Source organism: Urocampus carinirostris, chromosome 6 (assembly GCF_059441175.1).
Source record: "Urocampus carinirostris isolate Australia breed hairy pipefish chromosome 6, RoL_Ucar_1.0, whole genome shotgun sequence".
NCBI lineage: Eukaryota > Metazoa > Chordata > Actinopteri > Syngnathiformes > Syngnathidae > Urocampus > Urocampus carinirostris.
Window position 1 is genome coordinate 15262414 of NC_142354.1, and position 26427 is coordinate 15288840.

At 41.9% G+C, this 26427-nt stretch overlaps 1 protein-coding gene across 1 annotated transcript in view; it reads right to left on the reverse strand.

Annotated features, from left to right (window-relative positions):
- Positions 1–5749: 5749 nt before the first annotated feature.
- Positions 5750–26427, reverse strand: part of prickle2b (prickle homolog 2b) — a 46236-nt gene continuing 25558 nt past the window's right edge. Inside the window, exons 3-8 of the mRNA XM_088338027.1 lie at positions 23295–23408; positions 21187–21324; positions 14757–14960; positions 13886–14072; positions 10575–11447; positions 5750–9761 (exon numbers count right to left, since the gene is read on the reverse strand). Coding sequence (XP_088194153.1) covers positions 8860–9761; positions 10575–11447; positions 13886–14072; positions 14757–14960; positions 21187–21324; positions 23295–23408 — 2418 coding nt within the window. The 3' untranslated portion in view covers positions 5750–8859. The remainder of the gene's footprint in view (positions 9762–10574; positions 11448–13885; positions 14073–14756; positions 14961–21186; positions 21325–23294; positions 23409–26427) is intronic.

Sequence of the window (26427 nt, forward strand, 5' to 3'; positions counted from 1 at the left end):
CCATTGATCCATCATCAAGCCCTTCAGAATCTGATTATGATGCTGTTGACACTGATAATATACCTTATCAGTTCAAAGGCATGCCCTCCAGAGCCACACGTCTGGATGTTCCCCTCCTTGTACATCCCTGATCCATCAGCAATACCCTTTCAGAATATGATATTGATGCTCTTAGCCCTGATTATTGATCATGGAATATTTTGATGTCAAATGCATGTCCTTCAGAGCTACACGCCTAGATGTTCCCCTCCTTGTACATCCCTGATCCACCAGCAAGCCCTTTCAAAATCTGATCATGAGGCTGTTGACACTGATAATATGCTTCTTCAACGTCAAAAGCATGTCCTCCAGAGCCACAGGCCTAGGCGTTCCCCTTCTCGTACACCATTGATCCATCAGCAAGCCCTTCAGAATCTGATCATGAGGCTGTTGGCACTGATAATATGCTTCTTCGATATCAAAGGCATGTCCTCCAGAGCCACAGGCCTAGGCGCTCCCCTTCTCGTACACCATTGATCCATCAGCAAGCCCTTCAGAATCTGATCATAATGCTGTTGGTCCTGGCAATGTAGCACCTAGATGTCAAAGTCAGCTCCTCCAAAGCCACAGTCCTAGAAGTTCCCCTCCTGGAACATTCCTGATTAATAAGCATGCCCCGTGAAATCTGCTCAGAATGCTGTTAAAACTGATAAAGTAACTCATAGCTGTCAAAGGCAGGTCCTCCAGAACCACAGTCCTTTGGTGACCTAACTTGCAGCACTGCGGCACTTGAAGTCTGAATTCCGACACTTCATGCTAAGTAATATATATATTACACATATGTTTATACATCGATGCCACTACCGATTAAAAAAATTATACAGTTTGACAATCTAAAAATAATTATAAATCATTTCAATAGCTTTTATAATCATATAGTTAAAGGATGATTTTTATCCCAAATGTATGTATATCAATCACCATTGAGTGAATTTAAATCAATTCCGACAGTCTAATAATAATTATAAACCTAAAATTATTTTATATATAACGTAAAAGGCCACTAACAAAATATGCAGCGACATCTGAGCAGATGATCACGCAGTGTGGCAGTTTTTCGCTAGAGGGTAGTGTTTAGCTTTTAACGACATGGCTGGGAGTAAAAGGACACCTGGAAACGTTTTCCTGCACCAATGGTCCCAAAACTCCACCATTTGCAAAGTTTTGTTTCGTCCCTCAAAGAGAAGATCCATTCTCCCTTCTCAAATGTCATCTGCAGATGTGAAACGTGCAAGCTAATTCAATTATCGGAGAGCAAAGCTTCCCAAAGAGATTTGTCGGAGAATTGAAGGGAATTGTGATTTGGGGTTACTGACAGGGCGAAGGTCATGCTCTCCAGATTATGGGGTTAAATCAAGGAACACAGGTCAAAGACCCAGTTTGAGAAGCTGTCAAGGAGAAATATATAAGAGAAAGGAATATTTGCATAAATAGGAGTTAAAAGAAGGTCTAGAATTATACTAAAAAAATAAATCAGGTTCTTTACTGTTAGCAAAACTAAAAAAATTGGTAAAATTTCCTATGGTGTGTCTTGGGCAAGTACAGCTTGGCCGCGCCAATCCCTCTGTTGTTTTTTTTTTGTGGGGGGTAGGTGTTTTCTCCCCGAAATGAAACAAATAGTCCTGGTTCTTTGGTTACCAGTAGAAGCCTCCTGATATGACTCAGATACAGCACCCTCATCATCTGGTCGCTGTTGTTTTCCGGTGTAAAGCGTCATCCCGTGGTGCAAAAATAGTCCTTTACCGTACAAAGAGCCTATGAACTTTAAATATTTCATGAAAGGAAGTAAAAAAGTTTCTCTGAACTGTGTTTTTTTGTCATAAGGATTTTCATGATTTACCATTAAATCATATGCAGCTATACACTATGCTAGCTTTAGCTGCTTAATTCTTTGATAGGCATCACCAATGTGGTTCCCAGGGGCAACAGGCAGCCCCCTAAGAACAACTGAGTAGTTCACAAACAAGCTCTGAAATTAGCTCACTGGTAATGGGTGATTGTGATTTTCTAAGAAATTTTTATTTTTCACTGGCATGAGAAATCATTGACAGTATGAGTGTCTTTACATATATGAGCTGTGCTTCCCGAATTCTTTTAAAAATTATCTTATAATTGTATATATGTAATTTACTTATTGCCCTTATGCCAGTGTTTCACAATTATTTTTACCCAGTCATTTCCCGCCACTCAGTCCCGGTTAGTTCTCTTTTGCATCCGCCTAGCCTGCTGTGATCATTTGGCATCTTATTTGGTTTATTTTGTTACCATGGCCGTTGTGTTATTGGCTCCCAGTTATCTTGGCTGCCTACTGCATGCTTTTGGTCAGCCGGCTCGCAGTTTCTGCCGATTGGTCGCGGTTAACCTGCCGTGTCCCGACTGGTTTGGCTCGTTAGCTCTCCGTGTGTTATTTTTGCCAGTTCGCCGCATTATGGCTGCTCGCCATTTGTTGTACCTTTTCTACACCCACCTGCAACCCAAAACCTAGGCATTCCCCACAAAAACTACCAAAACTTGGAAAAAACACTCAAAATCTGAATATGCAAACCAAAATAGTGACTGGGTTTATATGGTGCTGGTGTGCCTCACATGACGTCAAAGATGCAAAATGCGACGTCAAAATGCATTATCTCCGAAAATAATTATAATATATCAATGACATATTTATAGAACATGTACTATTTTCTCACGTTTTGTATATTTTAGAATTTGGGTATCCCTTTAAGCACTGAAAAATACAAATCACATGCAGGGCCAGATGTTGTTTCTGGAATGTGGGGGTAATTTTGCTAGCTTGCCATTCGTGCCAACAGTATTATAAGTGCTCGACGTGTTCTAATCGTGAGCTAAACGCTACTACAGCTCGTACAAAAGGCATGCATGTGCTTATGTGGCTTAGGAAGGAGAACAGCTAAATCCTCAGTGACCACATGGAGGTCAGACAAAATCCAATTTACCCAATGACACTTCTTGTTACGCTTATATGCCGACACATATTTTTAAAACGATTATTATGCTAGCGCGGGGGCCTCAAACCTACGGCCCGCAGGGCATTTACGGCCAGCAAGACGATAGTTTTGGGCCCGTGGATGCTAGCCCTGTGCTATTCTTTCGCTAGTTCAGTCTTAGTGCATCACATGTTGCAAAATATTCCATGATCCATTATCCCTGCTTCATATTGCTGCAGCAGGGGTGGCAGAGCGCAATTTTATCGGGCCTTGTGGCCATTTTTGCTGCTCTGTCAGCCAAAAGGTGAACCTTACTCAAGCAGCCACGATCAATTATACCCAATCGCATACAACTGCAAGAGGAGATCAGCAATGTGCAAAGTTGGTGTGCTTGGCGACTGTTTTTGCCTTTACTGTATTTTCGGCTAAAATTAACTTTACTCAATTCGTTATACCTGATTGCATGTTGTTGTGTTTTAGCCAAGATCAATTATCCCCAGTCGATTAATTCTTAGAAATGGGGTCCGGAGAACAATTTTGTCTTGTGCCTGGCAGTTCTATTCTGTTATTTCAGCCTAAAATTAACCGCACCCATGATCCATTATCCCCAGTTGACTATTACCAAAAGCTGAAGCAGGCAGGGTATTTTTTTCACAGTTCGGGCCACTTGGAATTAACTACAGTTTTGGCTGCGATTCGTTATCACCAGTCAACTATTGCCAAAACAGCGGTCGAGATAGCAAATTTGAGTCATGCAAGGAGACTTTCTGCAAATAATGAACAGTATCTGTGCGGTCGCAATCCATTGTGCCTGGTTCAACTAGCATAGATTTTATTCAGTTAAGGCCCCTGAAGCATGCTCGTGTAGCCCAACTAAAATGAACTACAATGTTTTGGCCTCAATCCATTATCCCCAGTTGACTATTGATGAAAGTAGGGGCAAATTTCTGATCCTTTTTTTCCTGTTGATTCTGTTACCCTCCATTATCCCCGAATAAGACAGAAGAGCGCATGGTAAAAATGAGAGGGGAGCCTACTTTTTATATTAAAAGGGTTTCCAGGAGATGGGCAGGGCTCAGATGTGGGGACCAATTTACACGTCAAATAACTTGTATTATGTCCATTTCCTTCCTTTAAGGTTTAATCGTGTGAAATTCATAGATTTAAATAATTACCCATTTGTCCTGACATTCTCATTTGATGTCATTTTTATTTTCTCTCCAGTTTTATTGCATGTTCAACCTGGAGTGTCACGTCTTATCTCCTTGTGGCGCAATAAAAACAGTTCCAATCCTATGAAGGCCGGACAAAGATGATGCAGTGATGCCGAAAATGTTACATCCACGCCGAAGATGATTTGGTACCGTCAAGATGAAATCGGCTTTATATCATTTTTTCCGTCGGCTGTGCTTCTTTATACGTTCCATACGACAGGCCAGGGTGTAGTCTAGTCTCGCTAGCGCCGGCAGACCTCAGAACCGCAGAAATATAAACAGTGCAGCAGAAGTGTGCAGTATAAACCGTGAAACGGTCGAGTAAAAATGGAGAGACGTTTAAGCGCATCTAATACATTAAAGCTTGACGTCACCAATGCGCCGGCGGAGGTTTCGAAGGCTCGACATTGGCGGGGTCGGTCCTTATCATCTCCAGTGTTTAGGGACCGCATCGGAATGAGAGGCTTAAACTGCGGCCGGGTGCTTCTATCTGCGCTCGTAAATTGTCACTCTTGTGGCAGCCGTGCCCCGGAGAACACCCCGGTTTCCGACATGAAACTCATTTATAAATACATCTGCCTAAGAGGGAGATCTCCAAAAGCAAGAAGCCGAGTTGCTTCCTTGTATTTCGGAATTATCGCAAGCTTTAGTTCCATGGTTATGTTTTAGCAACCCCCTATACAAGGGGCGGCAAACAAGTTTGATACAAAGAGCCAAAATTTTTAACTGTGAGAGTGAAAGAGCCACACCATGCACTGACCGGCATTAGACATAACCTACGCAGATGATTGGCAGTCGGTTATGTGTCCGGAACAAAAACAACAAATCTACCAAATTAATTTCAAAATATTTATTTGTCATTAACTCTGATGGATTCAAGTGTGTTTTAAGAGGGGAAAAAAACTAAACATGAAACGAGGCAAAGAGCCACAGTATATAGAAAATATGACGAGGCAAAGAGCCGCATTCTTATTGGCCAAGAGCCGCATGCGGCTCTAGAGCCGCGTGTTTGCCACCCCTGCCCTAAACCATCACTGCAAGCCAATGGTTGGTTGGATCCCTTAACCACACAGGTTGTAGGGGCACTATTTCCTGTGGTGTGTCTTGGGCAAGTGCAGCCTGGTGGCACTCATCCCTCTCAAAGCCAACATGTTTCCACCGGCCTAGAACCGGGGACCTTTTGCGCATTAGGCAATGTGCTAACCAATACACTACAGAAACATTGCAAAGAATTACAGGATTTCATTATCAATTCGCAAATTCTTTACGAAGCACCCAGGACTCTGGCTGAACGTTAAGGGAAAGGCATTATGGGAAGGAATTGAGTGTCTCTAGCAAATGTGCACTTTTATAATGCTGTGACACGAACCAAGAGCAAATTCTACTGTTCAAGCTGTGCAAAGCCAAGTCAAGTCATGTTTATTTGTGACGTCCTGAATCACAAGGAGTCTCAAAGGGCTGCACAGATCAAAGATTATTGCAAACCACAGACTATTATGACACAATCCCCTGATCTAAAACCTACATGAGGGCAAGGAAAAACTCAAAAACCTCAGTCAAGTCATGTTTATTTGTGAAGCCATTAATTACAAGGAGTCTCAAAGGGCTGCACAGACTACAGACTTTTACAGAGTACGGACTATTATGACACCATCCCCCGATGTAAAACCTACATGAGGGCAAGGAAAAACTCAAAAACCTCAACTTGAGGAAAATGAAGAATCCTTGAGTAATCCCAAAGGAATTGGAAGAGGAGGTGGCCAGGATATGAAAAATTGGATGATAGGATTATCTCTGCAAGAGTGGATAGTGGGATAGTACATTTGTGAGTAACATATTTTCTGAACTCTAAGAAATGCAAATTATACTGTGAAAATACACCTTGCAGTATTAGATTCGTTACTTCGCGGATTTCCATCAGGCAATGTGTTCCGCATTCTAATTGGCTAAACAGTCACTCCGCCCCTTTTCTGCCTGTGTGTCAATAACGTTGCGGTCTAAGTAGAACCCAAACAGCCCGATTAATCCACATTATGGCTTTCAATGTCAAGTTTCTCTAAAAGTCATCATGTCAACAAAATTCTTGAGACCCATAAAAACAACAAAAGGTAGAGGAAGATGCTTTCTATCGCCAATAAAGTTGGACTTTGACAACTAAAGGATGGTCAATTAATTTTTACATCGGTATTTGTTTTCCAATAAAAACTGTGATACCCTCATGAAGATGACAACTTTATTTTTAAAAGTATTAAAAACAATGACCATTTATTTATTTACATAGTTAAAAACTAAATAAATTTACGATATTGCTGCAGTGTGTTGTTATGTAGGTAGGAACCTTTATGGGGTATCTGTTCACCTGTGTCCTTTACGAGGTGACTCAAATCATACCAGTGAATGGTTTCGAGAAGAGTGGTTCGCACAGCCTCATTCCAACACACAATCTGCGTATTTTACAGAAACTCATGGGTGAGGCCTCAGACACTTTAACATTATGTCATGCGATACCCGAGGTAGTCTGGGACCCGTAACCTGATGACGAGAAAATATGATTTGAATTAAGGATAATTTCAGTGATGCAATATAGTATAGCAGCAAGATCATTTTTAAAATCATAATTCGACAGTACAGAAATGTTTAAAAAGTACAGTACTTTTAGATGCTAAACAAATGATTGAGCCTGTAAACAGGGCTTGTTCTTTGGTTTCAGTGTATAATACAATCTTTGATTAATAAATGAATGTTTCTACTTCAAAGCTTTAAAATATCAAGAGTAAATAAAACCGTAAATAAAATATAGTTTTGATTCCATGCACCCTATAGTTCAGTACGCCTAATAGTCGGGAAAATATGGTAAAAACTAGGATAATATATTCTGGGGGAAAAAAAAACAGCAGCAAACTGATATCACTTTTCTTTTATTTCGAAAACAGTTATAGCACGGATGAAACTGGTTAGGGTTTAGCACAAGATAATGATGAGCAGGTGCCAAAAAAAGAAAAAAAATAGTCCCTTGGTTAGAGTCTGTGCACAATGCAAATTGTAATAAAAAATACCAGTCGACAGAACTTCTTTACTGACAGAATCAACCAGGTATTTCTGTTGCAATCTTGCATACATTACGCATCCGATGCTACGGACGCTCCCCTACTTACGAAAAACGGTAGATAGGAAAAACATTTTCGGGATGTCGAAAAATATCCGGACATTGCTGTAGGTTAGATTTTGTATTGTGTGCACCTTTTTCCGAGTAGAGGAGAGTACTGTAATGCTTTGTTCTGCCGCGTGGTGGCGCTGTGAGAGGTTACCCAGCATCCACCCCGAAGAAGAAATCCACTTCCTCTTCCTAGTTTGTGCGTACATATACTATACTGTATATCTCCAGCGCGCTAAGAAATTTGACATTTTTTTCGTTAATATCTCGTGCATCCATTAATATGGTTGCTGTAAAGTGTAAAGAACAGGCGAGCTGTTTCCTTTGAAACGAAAGTGGAATAAGAAAGTTTGATGCGGTTGAGAAAATGGTTGGATCGCTTCTTTTTGGCCACTTTCTTCAGGCGCCTAACTCTTGGAGCTCATCTTCCAAAAGTAAGTTAACTTAACTTTATCTTTATAGAGCATATTACTTTATGAAATGTTTATTCACTTAGTACAAAACAATACAGGTTACGTATACAAGCTTTAAACATACTTATAAAAACCTTAAACATACAAAATATAGCACTGAAGCAACTTCCGAACAAATTCAACTTACCAACGATCGTCCGGAACCTAGCTCGTTCGTAAGTAGGGCAGCGTCTGTCCATTTACGGAAGTCTGCGGTATTCCTTTAATCCAAATTCAGAAGCAAGTCACGCATGCATAAGTACGCCATTATTCCGTTATCCGGAACTACATAAATTTAACACCTACACGTTTCCATTTATACAGAATATAAAAATATCAGGCCTCATTTACAACCGTATTTACATGTACCATGACTTTGTTAACTTAAAGGTAATTATTAGTTCTTTATGTACAAACTATGAAGCGAATAAAATAGCAGTAAAGACCATACGCTTTGAAAAAATTGCACGAAAGCTTTTTTTGCTAAAAAAAAAAAAGAAAATGTTAATACAAAACACGTTTTGACTTCACTGCTACCGGCTCTTGACGGAAAACATTCTAAAAGTGTTCGTGTGTCTTCCAGATGTATGGAGATACGCTCAAGCCACGTGTAGAACTCAATAATTTCATTAATGAAAAACTAAATATTTATCTTGTATTTATTTGGTCGGGTGCTTTGTTATCTATTTTGTCCGTTGTCATTTATGTTATTCATTTTCTTGTGTATTTGGTTGTGTATTTTGTCGTTTGTCACTAGTTTTGTCGTGTGCTTTGTCGAGTATTTTGTCACGACAGAATGTTATTCAAATGAGGGGGCGGGTCAAACATGCTGAGCTTTTCACCCATTGGTTGATCAGTAATAAATGATTAGGCTATAGGTAAAAGCTCAGCCAGTTTGACCCGCCCTCTCATTGAAGTAACATGTTTGATGTGACGGAATACATGTGGAAATACACGACAAAATAAATACCGAAACCAAATGGATTATTATTGGAATCTTTCTACATATGGCAGAATCGGTCCTCCATACAGATGAAGAATATCCATCCACCCCCTTAAGAAATAATGCAGTTCTTGCTTTTCCGCCGCTTGTGCGCAGCTAACGTGGCCCCCCGATGAGCTCCTCCCATGCCGGAGCTGTACTTGTGCACCAGTTCCTGGTTGCTAAGGTAGCGCACCTGCAGGGGTCGGGGGATGGGCTCCCCCAGGAAGAAACCTTCGTCCTCCGATTCCGACGAGGAGGAACAAGTGGAGCACCAATCGTCGTCGTAGTCGTCCCAGCAGTAGCGGTTCAAACCTCGAACGGCGGCGGGGTTCTGGAGCGTCAGGTCCGACGTGGTCCTGGGGCAGGGGCGGAAGGGCTGGGGTCGGTATCGCCCTCCCCCCGCCGCTCCGAACTCCTCCCTGGCGCTTCTGGGGGGAGGGAATCGGTCGTAATCCTCCCGGACGTGGAGCTGAGATCTTTCCTGGGGTCTGGTCCGGCGCTCGGCGACCAAATTGAGAGCGTTTTCCGAGCGGGACCGTCGAGATCTTCTGGATCGGTGGTGGTGTTGTCGGCGTCGAGGAGGGGTGTCTTCCGGGCCTTCGATCCTGACTGTGGGGCCGACCCCGCTTATCCGGCGTTCGTTTATGGGCGGTAGGCGGGCGGCGTTGGCGCTGCTCACCAAACTTATTCGGTCTTCGTTCTGGTAGGTGAAACCTGGCGGTAGATGAGCCGTGTTCCTGGGGTCTCGATACTTCAACGGATACTGAGAAGACTTGGGGGGATTTATTTCCATGTAGGGCTGACCGTCGTTGAGGCTGTGAAGGGAGTCGGAGCTCCGGAACCGCACCGAGGAGTTGAGGGTGTCCTGGTTGCTTTTTTCCGAGACGTTCATGCCAGAGTCCTTGCTCAGATCAGGCATGGAGAAATGAGAGAGGTGCTCCTGGCGCTTCTCGCCACCTTCAGCAGAGTTACCTGCAAGAAAGAAGAATTTCCATGACATTCATTCCCCTCATTCTTGAACAAGGTTCTAGTCCCACATTATCATTGGGGCAACTGGTGCAACCGTTCTTTTTAAGACAGGATTTGGGTGCAGCAGTGTTTGTGGCCATATCAATGGTCATACAATTAGTTTGAAAGTTAAAAAGATTGATGATTACTCCAGAACTAAATGTCATGTTAGGAAGTAGCCAGCCAATCATATTGCAGCGGACATCTAACTCTTTAATATATACACCCTCAAGTTTCTCTCCTCTCTATCACTGTTACACACCCTCTGAAGTATATCACTGGAGTCTCTCTCTTACATTTTTACCCAAGTCTTTCTCTCATACTCTTTCAAGTCTTTCTTACACCCACTCTCTCAGGTCACCCCCTCACCTTCCCTCAAGTATCTCCTTATCATACTCAAGTTTCTCTCTCACTCTTAAGTCTCAAGTCTCTCATACAAACTAACTCTCTCAAATCTGTCTGTCCCTCACATTCTCACAAATCTCTTAAGTCCCTCTCATAAGTCTCTCACTTTCACGCTCAAATATTAGTCTTTCTCACACACTAACTCAAACCTTTTCATAGTAACTTAATCCAGTCCAGGTAAATTGGTCGCTGTGGTCAAAAATAACCCTGACTGTTGTTTGTTTTTCCACAATAGCATTATTTTATTTTTTTGGGGTTATTTTGGAAGATATTGATACAAAACAACCAAGGAAGTTGGATCAAAACAACAAGTAGTAGACAAGTCCATGCAACTGTGATAAGTGAGAAAACACGGCCTGCTTTGTTCCTCACCTGTAGTGTTTGACAGGGCCAAGGACTCCATTGAACCTCTGGGGGTGTGCTCCAATGGCGTCAGTTGCTCTGTAAAATTAAGTGCATTGATCGGGTTCCTGCTTCTTGCCTGTGTGGCTGGTGGAGGACCAACATCTGGGACCCTCTGGAAGCCGTGCAGACTGATGGAGCGCTTGTCGGCGGAGAAACCACCGTTGTGCTGGGAGAGCTGAGACATCTCAGAGAAGCTCTTCTGGGGCCTTAACTTTGGAGCATAGTACTCATCTGGAGTCGGCTGTTGGGACCACATCTCGTTCAGTGAGTGACCTTTAAGAGCAGATATTGGTGGTCTCCTCAGACAACTGCTGTCCTGGACCCTGGGGTCCTGCTGTCGATGATTCTGCCCGGCGCTTGGCGGGCTGCAGGATGTTCTGACGTTGCACTGACTGAGGAGCTGCAGAGGGGTGGGACTTGCGGTCACTTCAGGTCGGGATTCAAACATGTAACCTTCAGCCATTTGTTTCTGGTCCTGCCAGGCTGGCGGCTCGCGTGTCAAACTCGGCGTTTGACTGGAAAGACTCAGTAGGTCCATTTGCGAAGACAACGGGTCCACCTCCCCCGGTTGCAGTTCTGTCTGCCTTCCTGCGCCGCCCTTGGTTGCTTTGGAACTGCGTCTGGACTCCCGGGTGGAGCGAGCGCTTTGAAAGGCTGAATCGGAGGAGTCGGATCCATTGGGCTCCTGGCCTAGACTGCACGAACGGGAGCAGAAGATCTGGCCCTGCTTGGGCAGGAAAGGTCGACCCAGCAGGGAACGTTTGCAGTGGGCACAGCAGAAGCAACCCTCAGAGGCGTGCCAGTGCTGCCCGTCGTAAGTCATCTGGCCTTGGTCGATGCCTGCGTGAAAAATAGTTTAAAGAAAAGCCTGCAAGCGTTTTTGAAGTCAACGTAATGAAAGGTTAATTAGACGAAAGAGGCACAAATTGTCTTCTGAGAAAAACAGAGACTCATTTAAACTGCACTCTGAGGCAACATCGGGAGTTTTACCAGTCATGAATAAATGAAACATTTTTCATTGCGTATGTTAGCAGCCACAAGGGGAGATGGTTATAATTTTGATTGGGTAATGGCTGCCATCTGTTTTTCAAGCTTCAGTTTTGCAAGAACCCGTCGCGATGACGCGGTTCACTTTTCACGTTTTTGCTACTTTAGTGATTTGCTTCGTGTGTTGTGCGCTGCATTCTGATTGGCTAAACAGTCGCTCCGCTTTTTCTCAATCCATGCTTCAATCATGTAGTTTAATATGTACATATACAAAAAACAGCTTTTTAAATACACGTTACACATATGGCACGTTATGGTGTAGAATAAGATGTTTTAACGCCCCTATTTACAGCAATTGTTGTGTGTCCAACAACTTATAACATTTAAACATTGCAGTGTTTGTGCTTATGACCATTTACGTCTTTAGAATGCCTGTCTGCTATTGGCTGATGTCATATAAAATACTGGTCTGCTATTGGTTCGCATCACAGCATCCTTATTATAGGCTATTGGCTGAACCGTCTTCTACAATGAGTTTCTCATTCTTTAGTTCAGGATCTTGTGTGTTTCGTAACAATACTGCATTCTCTGTACTGGGTTTGTTAGCTTTGGGTCGCAATACTTTTAGTGATGCTAAATGGGGAACCAAAAACAACCAGGTTACGTGCTCTCGGAAGTTAGATGGCCATAACCAATCGATGAGCGGACTTTTAAAAGACAATTACAGGAAGAAAAACTTCTCAGGGCTGGGACAATGCTCGCAAGCGAAAGATTTTAAATCGGCGTTATTTTTAATCTGCAATCGCGGTCCCCCCCACCTGCATCCACCCGCTACTCCTTTTGAACAGTTTAAGTCATGTCAGACCACGGGTAAACAACATTTTATTTTTCCTTTCTATGTATATTTGTTATTTAATCATATGCAGATATAGTTCACATAAATACTACTTACTTTATACCAGTGCTCCTCGACTATTTTCTGTCAGATGAAGAAACCGTCTTGCCCACAGCGATCCCCCCCAAAAGATATGTATATTTTGAAGCGATCACATAATTTGGGTGGGGACATATTATCATAAAAAAAATATTTTTAAGTCTTTTTAGTTCAAACAAGTATAAATCGTATGTCTTCGCATTTTTAAGACTTTTGAAAGTTGGATTTAAGACATTAAGAGCAGCTTCAGGACAGACTGAGGAGATAATTTCTTCTTCATGTAATGAGGCTCTTTAACTCCACCCGGGGGAGTAAACCCCTGGGTGGAGTTAAACCCCACCCCACATTTGCATATTACCCCATTTTTATTACAGGGTGTATTTTCCGTAGCACTATTTAAATACTCTATAGGAAACGTTATATTGGGTATGTTTGTATTCCATTTCTTTTATTTTATTATTTTATTTTTCAACACAAGGATACTGCTGGAAGTGTGAATTTCCCTACGGGGATGAATGAAGTATCTATCGATCTATCTATCTGTTTGTTTTAACGTCAATCAAGGCCTTATTTTTAGATTAATGAATTTCATATTTTTAAGACTTTTCAAGGCTCTGCAGGAACTTTGTGTCCATGGCCAACATTTTAACACAGCCAACCCAAGGGTCTTTGCTCGTCTCCCTCCGTGGTCACAGTGAAGTGCTACTTACGATTTGACAAACTTCCTCGGGAGGAGACTTTAGTTTGTCTCTCTATCCAATCTCTGTTCACCTGGATCCTCATTCGTGTTAAATACTTTTTTAATGGGATGACTTGAGGCTCTGCTACACTTTGTGTCTACACGTCATCCTCAATGCTTATACTCCGTGCTTCATACAGTGCGTGGAGGCTAAATATAGTCAAAACACAACCAATGAGAACGCCACTGCTCCCTAGTGTAGTGGAGGTGCAATTGTACTTTATTCTGCGAAAGTAAAAAATCAAAAGTTCCCCAAAGTCAAACGCGACTGCGCTTCCTGGTTTACTGGATCGGCTGCTTCATAGTATTCTGTTGATTTCATGTTTTTATCTGGAGTACCCAGGTTTGAAAGGCATTAGCTATTTAGCGTAGGTTGCTATTCCCCCGCGATACAGCAATTTCACTTTGCAATTCTCACCTCAGTATCCTGAGTGTTTACTGTAAGGTTTCTACTTCATGGCTTTTACGTATCATGTGTGTTTTTTGGAACGTAGACGTGCAGAAAAGTTCACTATGTTTCCGGCCTATTATTTGGTTTAAATGACAGCATTCGTTTTCGTTTAATTTTTTCCGTTCTCACAAAGAAAAAAAAACGTCGGGATTCCCTAGCACACATACCGATGTGTTCTCCACAGGAATCGCAGTACTCGGCGTAGAGGGATTCGAAACAGGAGCAGCAATACGGCCGCCCCTCTTTCATGATGTAGCGCTGCCCCCCGAGGACCGTCTCGCACTCGAAACAGCAAAAGTGCTTCATGTGCCAGTGCCGACCTTCTGCTTCCGTGCACTCGTCCGCCAGGATGATCTGGAAAGGGACCGACGAGATGTTATTTTCACGCCCGCTGAAAAGTCGAGCCACACATACCAGCATCTACTTTGCCACCATTCCTGAAGATTACTACTTATTAGTGAGGTACGCCAAACACTTTATAATGTTGTTGTTGTTTTTTTTAAATTAAACAATAAAAAACATTTCTACGTTTCGGCACTCAGGGACAATGCTTCAGAAATTGTATTTATATGTTATGGCACTGAGTGAGTGAACAAAGAACCACCAACACGAGTTGCCATTACCCAAAGTAGAGATAAGTTTGAATCTGATGGAACTCCATTTTCAGATTTCCAGTAGAATTTTCAAATATAAGTCCTTTCTTCAAAGTCAAGTCCGGCTGCCATCACTCTGTTTAATGGGTTCAGCTTATAAAGAAAGAATAACTAATTGAGTTATAAGCTGTTAAATGTGTAGACATTTTGGGACACCCTGTAAAAAGTGTGTATGATTAGTAGGACCAGTTTCAGAGAGCCAACTAGCTAGACCTAAAAACATGTCATTTACAGTTTTCCTAAGTGTGTGTCTGTGTAAAACCAGTGAGCATCATATGACAGCATTTAAAGGCATGCTTGGGCAATGTGCAGTGTGCGCTGGTGTGCGTCAATCACAGTGATGTGTCAGCACACGATTATCCGCGTGCGAATGAGCGGCGTCTACCTCGTCGCAAGCCGTGCATCGCGGCTTCAGCCTCTCTGCGTGGTGCCGGCCGCAGTAGATCTTTCCGTCCTGGTAAAAGTAGATGAGGTCCACCAGCAGTTCGCTGCAGGCGCTGCACACGAAGCAGGCCGGGTGCCAGCACAAGGCGTTGCCGGCACGGGAGGCGAAGACCGCGATGTCGCCGCCGTTAATCTGGCTGCCGCACTGGAAACGTATAAAGAGGACGTTTTAGTTTGAATGCAAACCGGAAATACAGTATCCCCTCGCCATTTGGCGGCTGGACTTTCGCCCAAATAATCTTTCTGCAGTTGAATACGTACTTGGCGGGATTACGTTATTACTATTGAAGCGCCAGAACACTCAAACTCATCGTTAAATTGCGTTCGGTTTCCTGGGTGCTGATTGGAACAATCAGAATGAACTGTTTAAATATCTGTCTACCATGGTCATATCCCTCAAGAGGGGTGACCGACAGCAAGACAAACACATACAATAGCAAAGAAAATGAAATAAAAGAAAAATAAAAAGAAAATAAAAAGAGAGGAAAAATAGCAAAAAAACACACACAAGTTAAGCACTTCGGCACCTAAGTCGGTCAATGCTTTCGTCCCTCCAAATGAAAAGGAATACAAGAGAGCGGCCATGTCACTCGGGTCAGGGTGACACAACACACTCTTCTGTTCAACAGCAGGGCCCGACAGCTTTCACTGGTTTACCCCTGCCGCATCATACAGGTGCCCTCCCCATCCCTTAGAAAGCGACCAAACATCCCACTATCCATGGATAGTGGGATAAATATCTAGTAACACACAAATAGCCCCATATATGTGCCATTTTGCAAATAATCCCATCAGGAGAGAAAAGCACAAAAATACAAGTTTCAGTATTTAACTTGTGACATAAAATAAAGGATATCATTCATGTGGCTCTCAAAATTCAACCAAGTAACGTGCTTGTTTGTTCCTTTGCTGCGTCCCGTTTGTTTAAAAGCTGTGCTCATACGTGGATTGCTAGAAGCATGGACTGACACTATATATGTGTAACCGCGGTGTACGTGTCCCACCAAAGATCCACATTCACGCTGGACTGGATGATGAGGTTTTTATTATTACAGTTTCTGCAAATGGATGAGTCACAACATTAGCTTTTCTGCTGGCTTTGATCTCTTTGATCTCATTGCAGTTCTCTCTGGTAAGACTGCCAACAAACCCCGCCTCCCGGTCACATGTCAGAAGCCAAAACCAAACCCCACCCCATACCAGCAGATGGCACTGTTGGACTCATCATTCAGATTCAGATCTACTTTATTGTCATTCTAGTACACGTGTATACAGAACGAAATGTCGATACATCTGACCCGCACAGTTTCCTTGAATGTACAGAATGTACAATTGCAGGACATTTACCAAAAACTATACACATTTCAGCAGGAATTTCAATAAAACAAAAGTTATTACTACACCCGTTACATATGGATGGATACAGCTGTGGCATCTACAATATATTGATGGCATTTTTTAGTTGGAGCAGAAAATTGAACCTAAGTGTCCTAAGGAAATCAAAGATTTCAGATGAGACTTTCTTTTTTCTTTTTAACAAGTCATGTTTATTTGTATAGCCCTTAATCACAAGGAGCCTCAAAGCCAGAGTCTATGTGTATCTTTTTTCTCTACTAGAGTGTTTTGTCGCAGCAAAATAGCCTAGATAAGGGAAACTACCCATAGGCAGTAATGTGCACAAGTAAACCTATTATATTATGCGGTAATTTCCAGATTTATGGCCCCTACTTCATGGACAATCATTTAATACAGGTGGTCTTAGAACGGGTCAACAGCAAAAATCGACAGAATACAGTATTTTTTGGTGGTAGCAAAACATCTTTGTCATTAAAAAAAAAATATATATATATATTTTATCAGTCTGGACAGTGAGGATCTTTATTTGTTAAAAGAAAAAAAAACCTCACCATACACACATTCTTTGCAAAATGTTCAGACAATAATCATTGAAAATAAAAGTTTTGCAACACACATAATTCCAAGCAAAAAAAAATCCTACTCGGGCGTGCGTTAGTTTGAACTCTTTATTCTTTTCCTTGTTCGCAATAGCTTTATTTACATTTGCCATGCCCGTTCGTGCCTCTCCCTCTCTCTGCCGTCTCATTCATTCCACACACACGCAACGGCGTGCTCACTCTCAGGACCCCCCCTCCGCCCGCGGAGCTGCCCAAGATGCCTGGCTACAAAACATATATGACATACATACACAAACATATATATATAAAAAATGTCAGAAAAGTGGAACTAAAGAGATAATTTCAACAAGCAAGCCTGTTGATCCTAGAAAAGGGGATTACCTCCTGTGCGGTCCCCTCTCAAGGTTTCTATATTTTCCTCATGTTGACGTTTTGAGTTTTCCCTTGCCCTCATGTAGGTTTTAGATCAGGGGATGGTGTCATGATAGTCTGTAGTTTCCAATAATCTGTGGTCTGTGCAGACTTTTGAGACGCCTTGTGATAAAGGGCTATACAAACAAACATGACTACTCATAGCATTTGATTAACTTGCTTTGATGCCATCCTTAACTAGTTAATACAATGTTTTGGGGATAATAGTCAAATCCAACTCATTCAACAAATTGATAATGTCTCGATTTTTAAAATAATGAAGTAATCAAAATAATTCAATCTGTTGCCAAGCAATTACAGAAAGTAAGTATTTTTATTTGACGTGAGCTTTAATGGAAGCTCATTCAGTATGCATGCAGCATATCGGTTCACTGCAGCTTCACCATCTTTGCCTTGAGACCTGCAATCAACTCACTGAACAGTGTCTACATTCAATAAGAAATATCAATAAATGGTCAATTTCCAAACTGAGCACATTTTGCTACTTTTTAAAAAACAATAGATGAAAATCGAAGTTCAATACCGAACCATCAGGATCCACCAGTTCCACGATAACAACGCTTACGGATTAAGGGTCATTTGAAATAGCCTCATTTCTCATTGGTGTGATGGAATCCACTTTCGAATCCAGCTGCAGTTGTGCCGCATTACCAGAGGTAGGTCGAGTAGCCCAAAAATTGACTCAAGTAAAAGTACTGTAACTTCAGAATAATGTTAGTCAAGTAGTAGTAAAAGTAGTCATCCAAATACTTACTTGAGTAAAAGTAAAAAAAGTGCTTGGTGAAAAAAATACTCAAGTACTGAGTAGATGTAGCAAAGTCGTATTTATTGATCTTTTTAAAACAACCATCCAACAAAAAGTAGGTTAACGTAAAAGTAGATTAAAATAATCAACATAAATTCAAGTGCTTTAACAACAAAATAAAAATAATATAAATCAATTGATGCCCTGCTATTGGCTGGCTCCAGCACCCCCGCGACCCTACTGAGGATAAGCGGTGCAGCTTGAGATGAGATAAATCAATTGAATAAATGAAGTACATGTAGCACATTGAAAGCCACAATACTTATCAGACTCTGAAAGCAGAACGACAAGCTAGCCCGTGAAATCGAACAAAGGCGACATTTCATATTGTAGCTGGTGTTTGGCACCCTTTTTAAGGGGAACATGCTTTTGAGGTGAGGTCTGGGGTGCTCCTCCTCTTCTGTGTTTTTCAGAGTCGCTATTGCTAAGCGACATTTTCCATCGGTTTCATTGGTAAACGAAATTTCTCCACGCTGAAGTTGAATAAGGTCACGTGACGAGGCTGCTACGTTTGATTGGTTAAACATGGTAGAGCCTTAGCGGAGACAGACGGACGCGTAGATAGGTGGAGTCGATTTATCAAGTAACGTAGTAATGAGAATGTTGCCTAATGAAGTGGAGTAAAAGTACAATTTTTTTTCTTCACAAATTTACTCAAGTAAAAGTAAAGAAGTCCTAGAAGTACAAAATTTCCTGAAACGTACTCAAGTAAACCGAGCAAATGTACTCCGTTCCTACCCACCTCTGCCCATTACAGACGTAGAGATCATCTTCTTGTGCGATCTGTGGAAGAAGTTTTCCTGACAGCGGCCTAATAAGATCCTTTTTAATGTCTCCCAGGAAGTTTAACTACATTCCCCACGCTTGGAATTGCAACTTAAAAGGCAAGCTGTGTTTGACCCTTATAAGTCGAATTCTTTGGGTGAATACTGGTAGGGCGAAAGGGAAAAATAAAAGACGTGTGATAAACTGCTGAGAGACAGAAAGGTGGATGAGGCATAGTTGAAGTTGAAGAGGGAAGAGAAGATTTAGAGGAGTGAGTCAGTTTGCCGAATTGGAACAAAGCTTACAGCTGCAAAGAGGCGCATGGAGATCAATCAATTTTAGAGTTTATTTATGTGTGTGAAGGCCAACATGAAACATTTGCCATGTTGCTATTGCCCAGGATACCTAAAAGCAGGTGGGCACTAAAAATACATCCATGTTGTTATTTGCAAGTGTAGAGAATCTTAATCCAACTGCATATATTGACAAAAGTCTATAGGAAGAATTGAAAAGGTTGAAGACGGCCGACAATATAGATCCCCGGGTTACAGCATCGTGGACTTAGAATGTGGAATATGATGTTTTTCGACACCTCGTTGCGGCATTTCCCTCACCATACCATATCTACAATTTCATTTGTGTCGCTCAACACATTTTCACTTGTGTGCCTCACAGGTCTCCAAGATGCCTTTCTACTATTGTTCATCATCATTAAGATGCTAGTCTGCTATTGGTTTGCGTCACCACATCATAAAAATGCCAATATGGTATTGACTAAACTTCCTCCCACAGTGCTCCATTTCTCTCTCTTTTCCTCTCTCTCTCTCAGTTCAGAATCTGTACAAAAAAAAACACTCAAATTTGTTTCGCTATGGATCCCAAGACTTGCAGTAATGGTGGTGAGAAAATCATTTGATATTTATTATCAATGTGCATTTGTTTTTAGCCAGTTTGCAATAAAGAATGTCTATAAATCCAGGATTGGTTTATTTTAACTATTGAAAGATTGCAAGTAAGATTGGTTAAAATTCTAGGGCTGGTGAATTTTCATGATTGCAGTAATGGTGATAAAAAAAAATTGAATTGTACATTTATTTTTATCCTGCTTGCAAAACATCACCTATAATGCCAGGGTTGGTTTATTTTGACTATTTACCCTTTGCAAAGAATATGTCTGTGGAGCCCTTTGAGACTTTTTGTGATTAAGGCGAATACAAAAAAATATGACTTAATTGCCGGGGGGCAGCACGGCGGCGCAGTGGTTAGCGCGTGTGCGGCACAGTTCTGAGGTCATGAGATCAAACCTCCTTTGTGGAGTTTGCATGTTCTCCCCGTGCTTTGTGTGGGTTTCCTCCGGGCACTCCGGTTCCCTCCCACATTCCAAAAACATGCATGTCAGGTTAATTGGCCAGTCCAAATTGTCCTGAGGTGTGAATGAGCGAGCGAATTGTCTGTCCCTGTGTCCCCTGCGATTGGTTGGCAACCAGTTCAGGGTGTCCCCTGCCCACTGCCCGAAGATAGCTGGGATGGGCTCCAGCATCCCCGCGACCCTACTGAGGATAAGCGGAGCAGATAATAGATGGATGGATGGATAATTTCCAGGGTTGGTTTACTTTGACTATTGAAAACATGTTAATTTTGACAATTTAACACTTGCGCACGGTTTGCATTATTGTCATTTCTGCCAGTCATGTTGTAGTTATTTGATCTCCACACCTTTTAAGCTTTGCTTCCTGCAACCTAGAAGATTCTAATAAAAATAGAGCGATCGGGCAGGTGACCTTTAGAGCAGGCTGGATTACTGCATATCTTGAGAGTTTTATATAGTCTTCTCTTGTTCTGCTTGCAAGCTCAAAATTAATAGATACTTTCTCTCTATTTGGAATGTTTAACTACAAACTTATCAGATGGTGAAGAGAGACAGCAGGAGAATGATAACTGGTAAATCGTACCTAAAGAGATTAAAGAAATATGAAGAAGGCAAATGCATAGTTACCCTTGATAAAGACTAAAGCCGAAACCAATCGATGATCGGGTTAATTATTGATAGCAAGGAGGTTGATTAAAGCAAGTATGTCTTCAAACCTCGCATTTGTGGTCTGAGAGAGAACAGTTCATTCTGTATCCCTGGTTCCTGTATGTCAACATCCATGACTTCTAACACACTGTAAAAGGACCATAAATTTGCCAGTTGTCTACTCTGCATGTCTGTTACATGAACCGCGGAATGGTCAGACGACTCCTTTGACTTTTGAACACTGATGTCACGTCAATCGGGAAGGATATTTAAAGAGGATGTATAAGCGTGCCTTGCGACTGGCTGGCAACCGGTTCAGGGTGTCCCCTGCCTACTGCCCGAAGACAGCTGGGATGGGCTCCAGCACCCCGCGACCTTACTGAGGATAAGCGGTGCAGATAATGGATGGATCACGTAACATATTCAAAAGTTGTACCTGTTCGCAGATGGCTCCCGTCATGGTCACAGGGAAGGGCCGTACGTTGCCTCGCCCGAGATTTTCCCGTTTCCGTTGGTTACTGAAGAGCTTCAATTCCCGCTTCTCCTCGTCATCCAAACTGTTGCAGTAGCGCACCTAGACACGGACGTTCGAGAAATGAATGATTATTTTTGGACCACAGGAGAGAGGATGCAATAATGTAGAGCAAGAGGATAGTTGGGGCAGCCGGACATAATATGAAAGCTTAATGTTAGTGCATGAGTTTGATATGGATGCCACAACCGTGTTAATAGGTTAGGCAAGGCTTTAAATTGGGGGGGGGCCATGTAAGTCTGCCATGAAATATGATTCGCTAGCTGTTTCCTGGTTTGACGTACACGTTGTGTACACATAACAGACAATGAGTTTCAACAAATTGGCTGAATTAGTAGTTTTTGCAATGTAATTGCAAAATATTTTATTTAAATTAAAACAGGGAACCAGGGCTAGGAAAAGAGATCATCAAAGCTGTTGAACTGAAGCTTAAAAGGACTGTGGAAGCACCTAGTTCTTAACTTTCCATGAGTTTCTGCCTTCGAGCAGAGTTTCTTACACAAAAAGTGAAACCTGTTTATCAAAGTTTAATTTTTTCGTTTTTCTTTCCATTTGTTTATTTATACCAACGCTCCCCCTTCTTACATCCATTCGACTTACAATAAACGATAGATCCGAACAGGACAATACTGTAGTGCTTCTTTTGCCGCTACTGGCGTGTGGCACTGTAAGAGGTCACCCAGCATCCACCCCGAAGAAGAAATCCGGCTTCCCCTTCCTAGTTCGTGTGTAAACATACTGTACCGTTTTCCCAGAACTTTGACATTTTCATTGTTTAATATCTCGTGCATCCATTCACTATGGTTGGTGTAAAGTGTAAAGCAGAGGTGAGCCGTTTCATTTGAAATTAAAGTGAAATAAGAAAGCTTATTGCGGTTGAGAAAATGGTCAGAACGTTTTTTACGGACACTTTTTACCACTGAGGAGGACTTCTTGAAGCTCATCTTCCAAAAGTAAGTTAAACTCAACTTTATTATCTTTATAGAGCATATTATTTTATGAAATGTTTATATTTTAGAACAAAACAATACAGGTTACTTATACAAACCTTTAACATACAAAATATAGCACTGGGTAAAATGTTATGTAATATGTAGCTTACGTTTTCAGTTGCGGGAAGTTCTTCCCGTTACAAATTACCACTGGGACACCCTACCTTATTTATTTTTTTGCATGACCCATAATAAACCTCAATAATTTATACGTAATCCTTGTACTAATACACATTTCAGAGTGCCCTGTTTAAGTGTAGTTTTCTTGGCTGCGACCCGTAAGGGGCGATGACGCTGCACAAGACAATGCCACACAAACTAATGCCAGCTGCAGATAGTCACGAGAGAGGAGGAAATGCGATGGCAAAGTGAAGCCACCAGAGAGTAGTGTCGGCGTCAAGTATTTAAGCAGATTTCAAGCATTTACACGCGCTTCCCTCCCAATTTAAGCACAACATCACAATTAAAGCGTTTTCAAGGATTTTAAGCATCCGTATGAACCCTGGAAATGGTAAAGGGAGAACAGCGGGAGGATTTTATCACCGCTTTTCTTTTGAAAAATCCGACGCAGCCCAACCTCAACCTAACCGTAGCTACATCCCCCCAGTAAACTAAATTTGTGACCCTAGATTTAAAGGGTTAGAAAAAAACTATGATGATGTTTCTTTTTTGTACGATTGAAAAATGAACTGTCAAGCTACAGAATTAATAGATTTCTACCATGAGCTGCAGACCATTCATCTACAGTATCTAGCCATTTTTCACTTTCATTTCCAATTATAGAACTCAATTACCGCTGTAAATTGAGTTCAGTGCTGTTAACCTAAACCTACTGAGACATTTTAAAATACTGATTATTTACTTGTTCTGCATACAATGGGCAAAAAGTAAACGCAGATTTCTAAATTCCCTTTCTGCTGACGGAATGTTTTTGCATTGTCCCCTTGCCCCAAAGGAGGAGGAGGAGCTGGATGAAAATGGATGAAGGTGATGGGGGAGGGAGAACATTTGGACCCTCACCTCATTGTCATGGGGCGGCAGTTGATGGAGGAGCTGTTTGATTCTGTATTTCTCTCCCGGGCTGTTAACATAGGGCACCTTGTCCTCAGGGAGGGAGCTGTAGTACTGGTGGACCTGACGGGAGACACATGAGAAGACCATAAAAAACAATTCAAACAAAGCCAAATTGCTCATAAAAGGGAACACTGCTGTGTCTTTATACCCTGGCCGTCACTTTCAACCTAAACCTGTGCGTCCTTTTGTATGTGTGTGCAGGAATAGGATTTTGTGCAACCCTAATGACATTAGGAATTTAGAATTTCTGGGACTAAGCACTTAAACACAGAGAACATTGGATTTTAGCTCCTCAACTTTTCCAATCACACGCTTGACTGCATGTACCTCATATCTAATTCTATACAGTAATTATGTCCCATTAAAGTCATACCTTGTCAGGAAATTATTTAAAATTAAGGAGCAACTCACACACACACATGACTAAACATCGAGTTTGATTAATGGGACAGCATGATAAACTAAATGCAATCTTGCTCTTCCATCTCTGTACATGTACAACGGAATGTACAGCCTGTCACATGTGTGTGACCGCACAAGTGGAGAAAAAGTGATTAAAAAGACAGTGTGTAATAGTTCAACACTAGGTTGTTGTAGCTTACAATGGAGTTCAAGCGTGTGTATTCGAAGAAAACGCACTGTGGAATTTCTGAAGGATAGCATTAGCAAAATTAAATTCTATCTATCTACCTTGGTCATATTCCTCAAGAGAGACAGACAGCAAGACAAACACATACACAAAAACAAAAAAGAGAAAAAAGAAAAACAGTAGCAAAAAAAAACACACACAAAAATCTTTGGACCATGGCCAACCCAACTGCCCAAACACACAAACAAGTTAGGCACCTCGGTACCTAAGTTGGTCATCCTTTCGTCCCTCCAGATGAAACATGACACAAGAAAGCCGCTATGTCACTAGGGTCAGGGTGACGCAACACACTCTCTGTTCAACAGCAGGGCCCGACAGCTTTCACTGGTTTACCCCTGCCGCATCATACGGGTGCCCTGCCCATCCCTTAGTACGCGTCCAAACATTCCACTATCTTTTTACAACACCTCTCTACTCATTCCTATCACCAACAATTGGCAATTAGCAAAATTAGAAGTCATAATTTTTGCATGAACAGGGATTTCACGCAGCAACAGAACATGAAAACTAGTTTTAATCCTCGCGAGCCACAACAAAAGACCGAGCGAGCCAAATACTAAATACGAAGGATCTAGATGTGGGATGCAATTGTTGAGGAAGTCTGGGGGTAGGATTTAATAAGCATATGATTCTTCCTACTCCCCCCCTTTGAACATTGTATGTTAACATTGTTTGTGGGTTTTTTTGGTTGTTTTGCTTTGAGCTAATGCCAGATTGCTAATGCTAGGTGCTAATGCTAGCTTGGTACATAGTGTGTTGTTGATTTGCTTTTTATTAAACCCGATTTACCCCATCTGAGCCGAATTTGTCGGCTTGCCAGCTAATGGTTTGTCAATGCTCGTTAGCTAATGGTAGTTCTGCTTTCTAACAAACCATACTTGCTTGTTATGCTCAGTAGCCTAGATGGTAAGGCGCCCGCTTTGAGACTGGGAGGTCGGTGGTTCGCGCCCCAGCCGAGTCATTCCTAAGACTTAAAAAGTGGTCGGCGGCGCCCTCTGTTGGCTGCGGCTGCATCGGCTCGCTACAACGGGTCAGGTGCAATCGACATTTCGTTCTGTGTACATTGTTACACAGAATGACAATACAAGGAAATTATAATTATTAATTATTATGTTCATCTGCTTTTGAACAAACCAGACAATTATAGCTTGTGTAAGAATCTAACTTTAGCATCTACCAGGAGAAGCTACTTAAAAGCCAGGTAAAAGATTGCAAGAGAAAAGCAGAATTTGTCAAGCGTCTGGAACCTGAATCACTAAACTCACCAACATTAACTTGAATGACTAGCTGTGGATAGCGAGTGACGCTGAAGGAGAAAGCAAACTTTATTTACTCCACGTAGCAAGCCATAGCCTACATCCAAGAGGCTAGCACGAGTGGCTAGAGAAGGACATAGTTGAAAAAAAACACAAGATGCCGGAATCACAGGACTCTGCGCCCATCACCTGCAAGGCTCAGCTGCAGTATGTAAGTGCTAAGAGCACCACCAGGACAAACTAAGTTGGCAAAATGGTCATTTGGGCTTCTGTAGAATTAAAATGGCGGCCAAACATGTCAGCTTCTCTAAAGAGCATCTCATGTTGTGCAATATATTTATGCTCATTTTTTAATTTAAAGTATTTCATTCAAATGAATAAATTGTGTGTAAACCACTAGAAGGTCTGTATATAATCCAAACTAGGGCTTTAACGCATCTTACATGACTGTAAAAATGTAGGAGCTCAAGTAGGTGTGTAAAGCGGGATTAACTTTAATCCGTCATTGCAAATTACCGGCACATTCTTGGCACGGCAGCGGCAGACAATGAACGTCATCTCGCAGTTATTTATGGTGGTCTTGCTATTGCACCAGAACGGGGGGAGTGAGTGGAGGTGTAACGGAGGTTGTTCACCCCAACATGAAAACCATTGCATTCTTGATCGCATGCCTGTGGTTTGAATTATAGAAGCAGGCAAACAAACTAAACTGTAGATGATGAAGATCGGGACGTAGCATGGAGCATTGGAATGAAAAGGTGATCGATCCCATAGACCGGGTCAAGGCCATCATAAAAACCCATCTGTCAAACGAATGGATTTACTGACTTGAGGCTAACGGCTATGTCCTTGGCAATATCAATAAACTGTGCGGATACCATTAGCATTATTTACTGTATATTTCTATATATACTGGCCACTTATCAGGGACTTTATTTGGATGGTTACAAGCATGCATAGATTCCCAACGGATACAAAAGTAATCAGATTCCTTCTGGCTTTTGTTAGCATCAATTGCTGCTGGGTTATGGTGCTTTCAGTAGACTGTCACTTAGAGTTATTCGGAGAATATCAGAGAAAAGCTTCGTCGGAATTATCGTTTCTCTTTGAACCTTGATACCGCCAGTCTCTCTTCTCATCGCTCATCACCATACCCTTTTTCAGGCAAATTTGT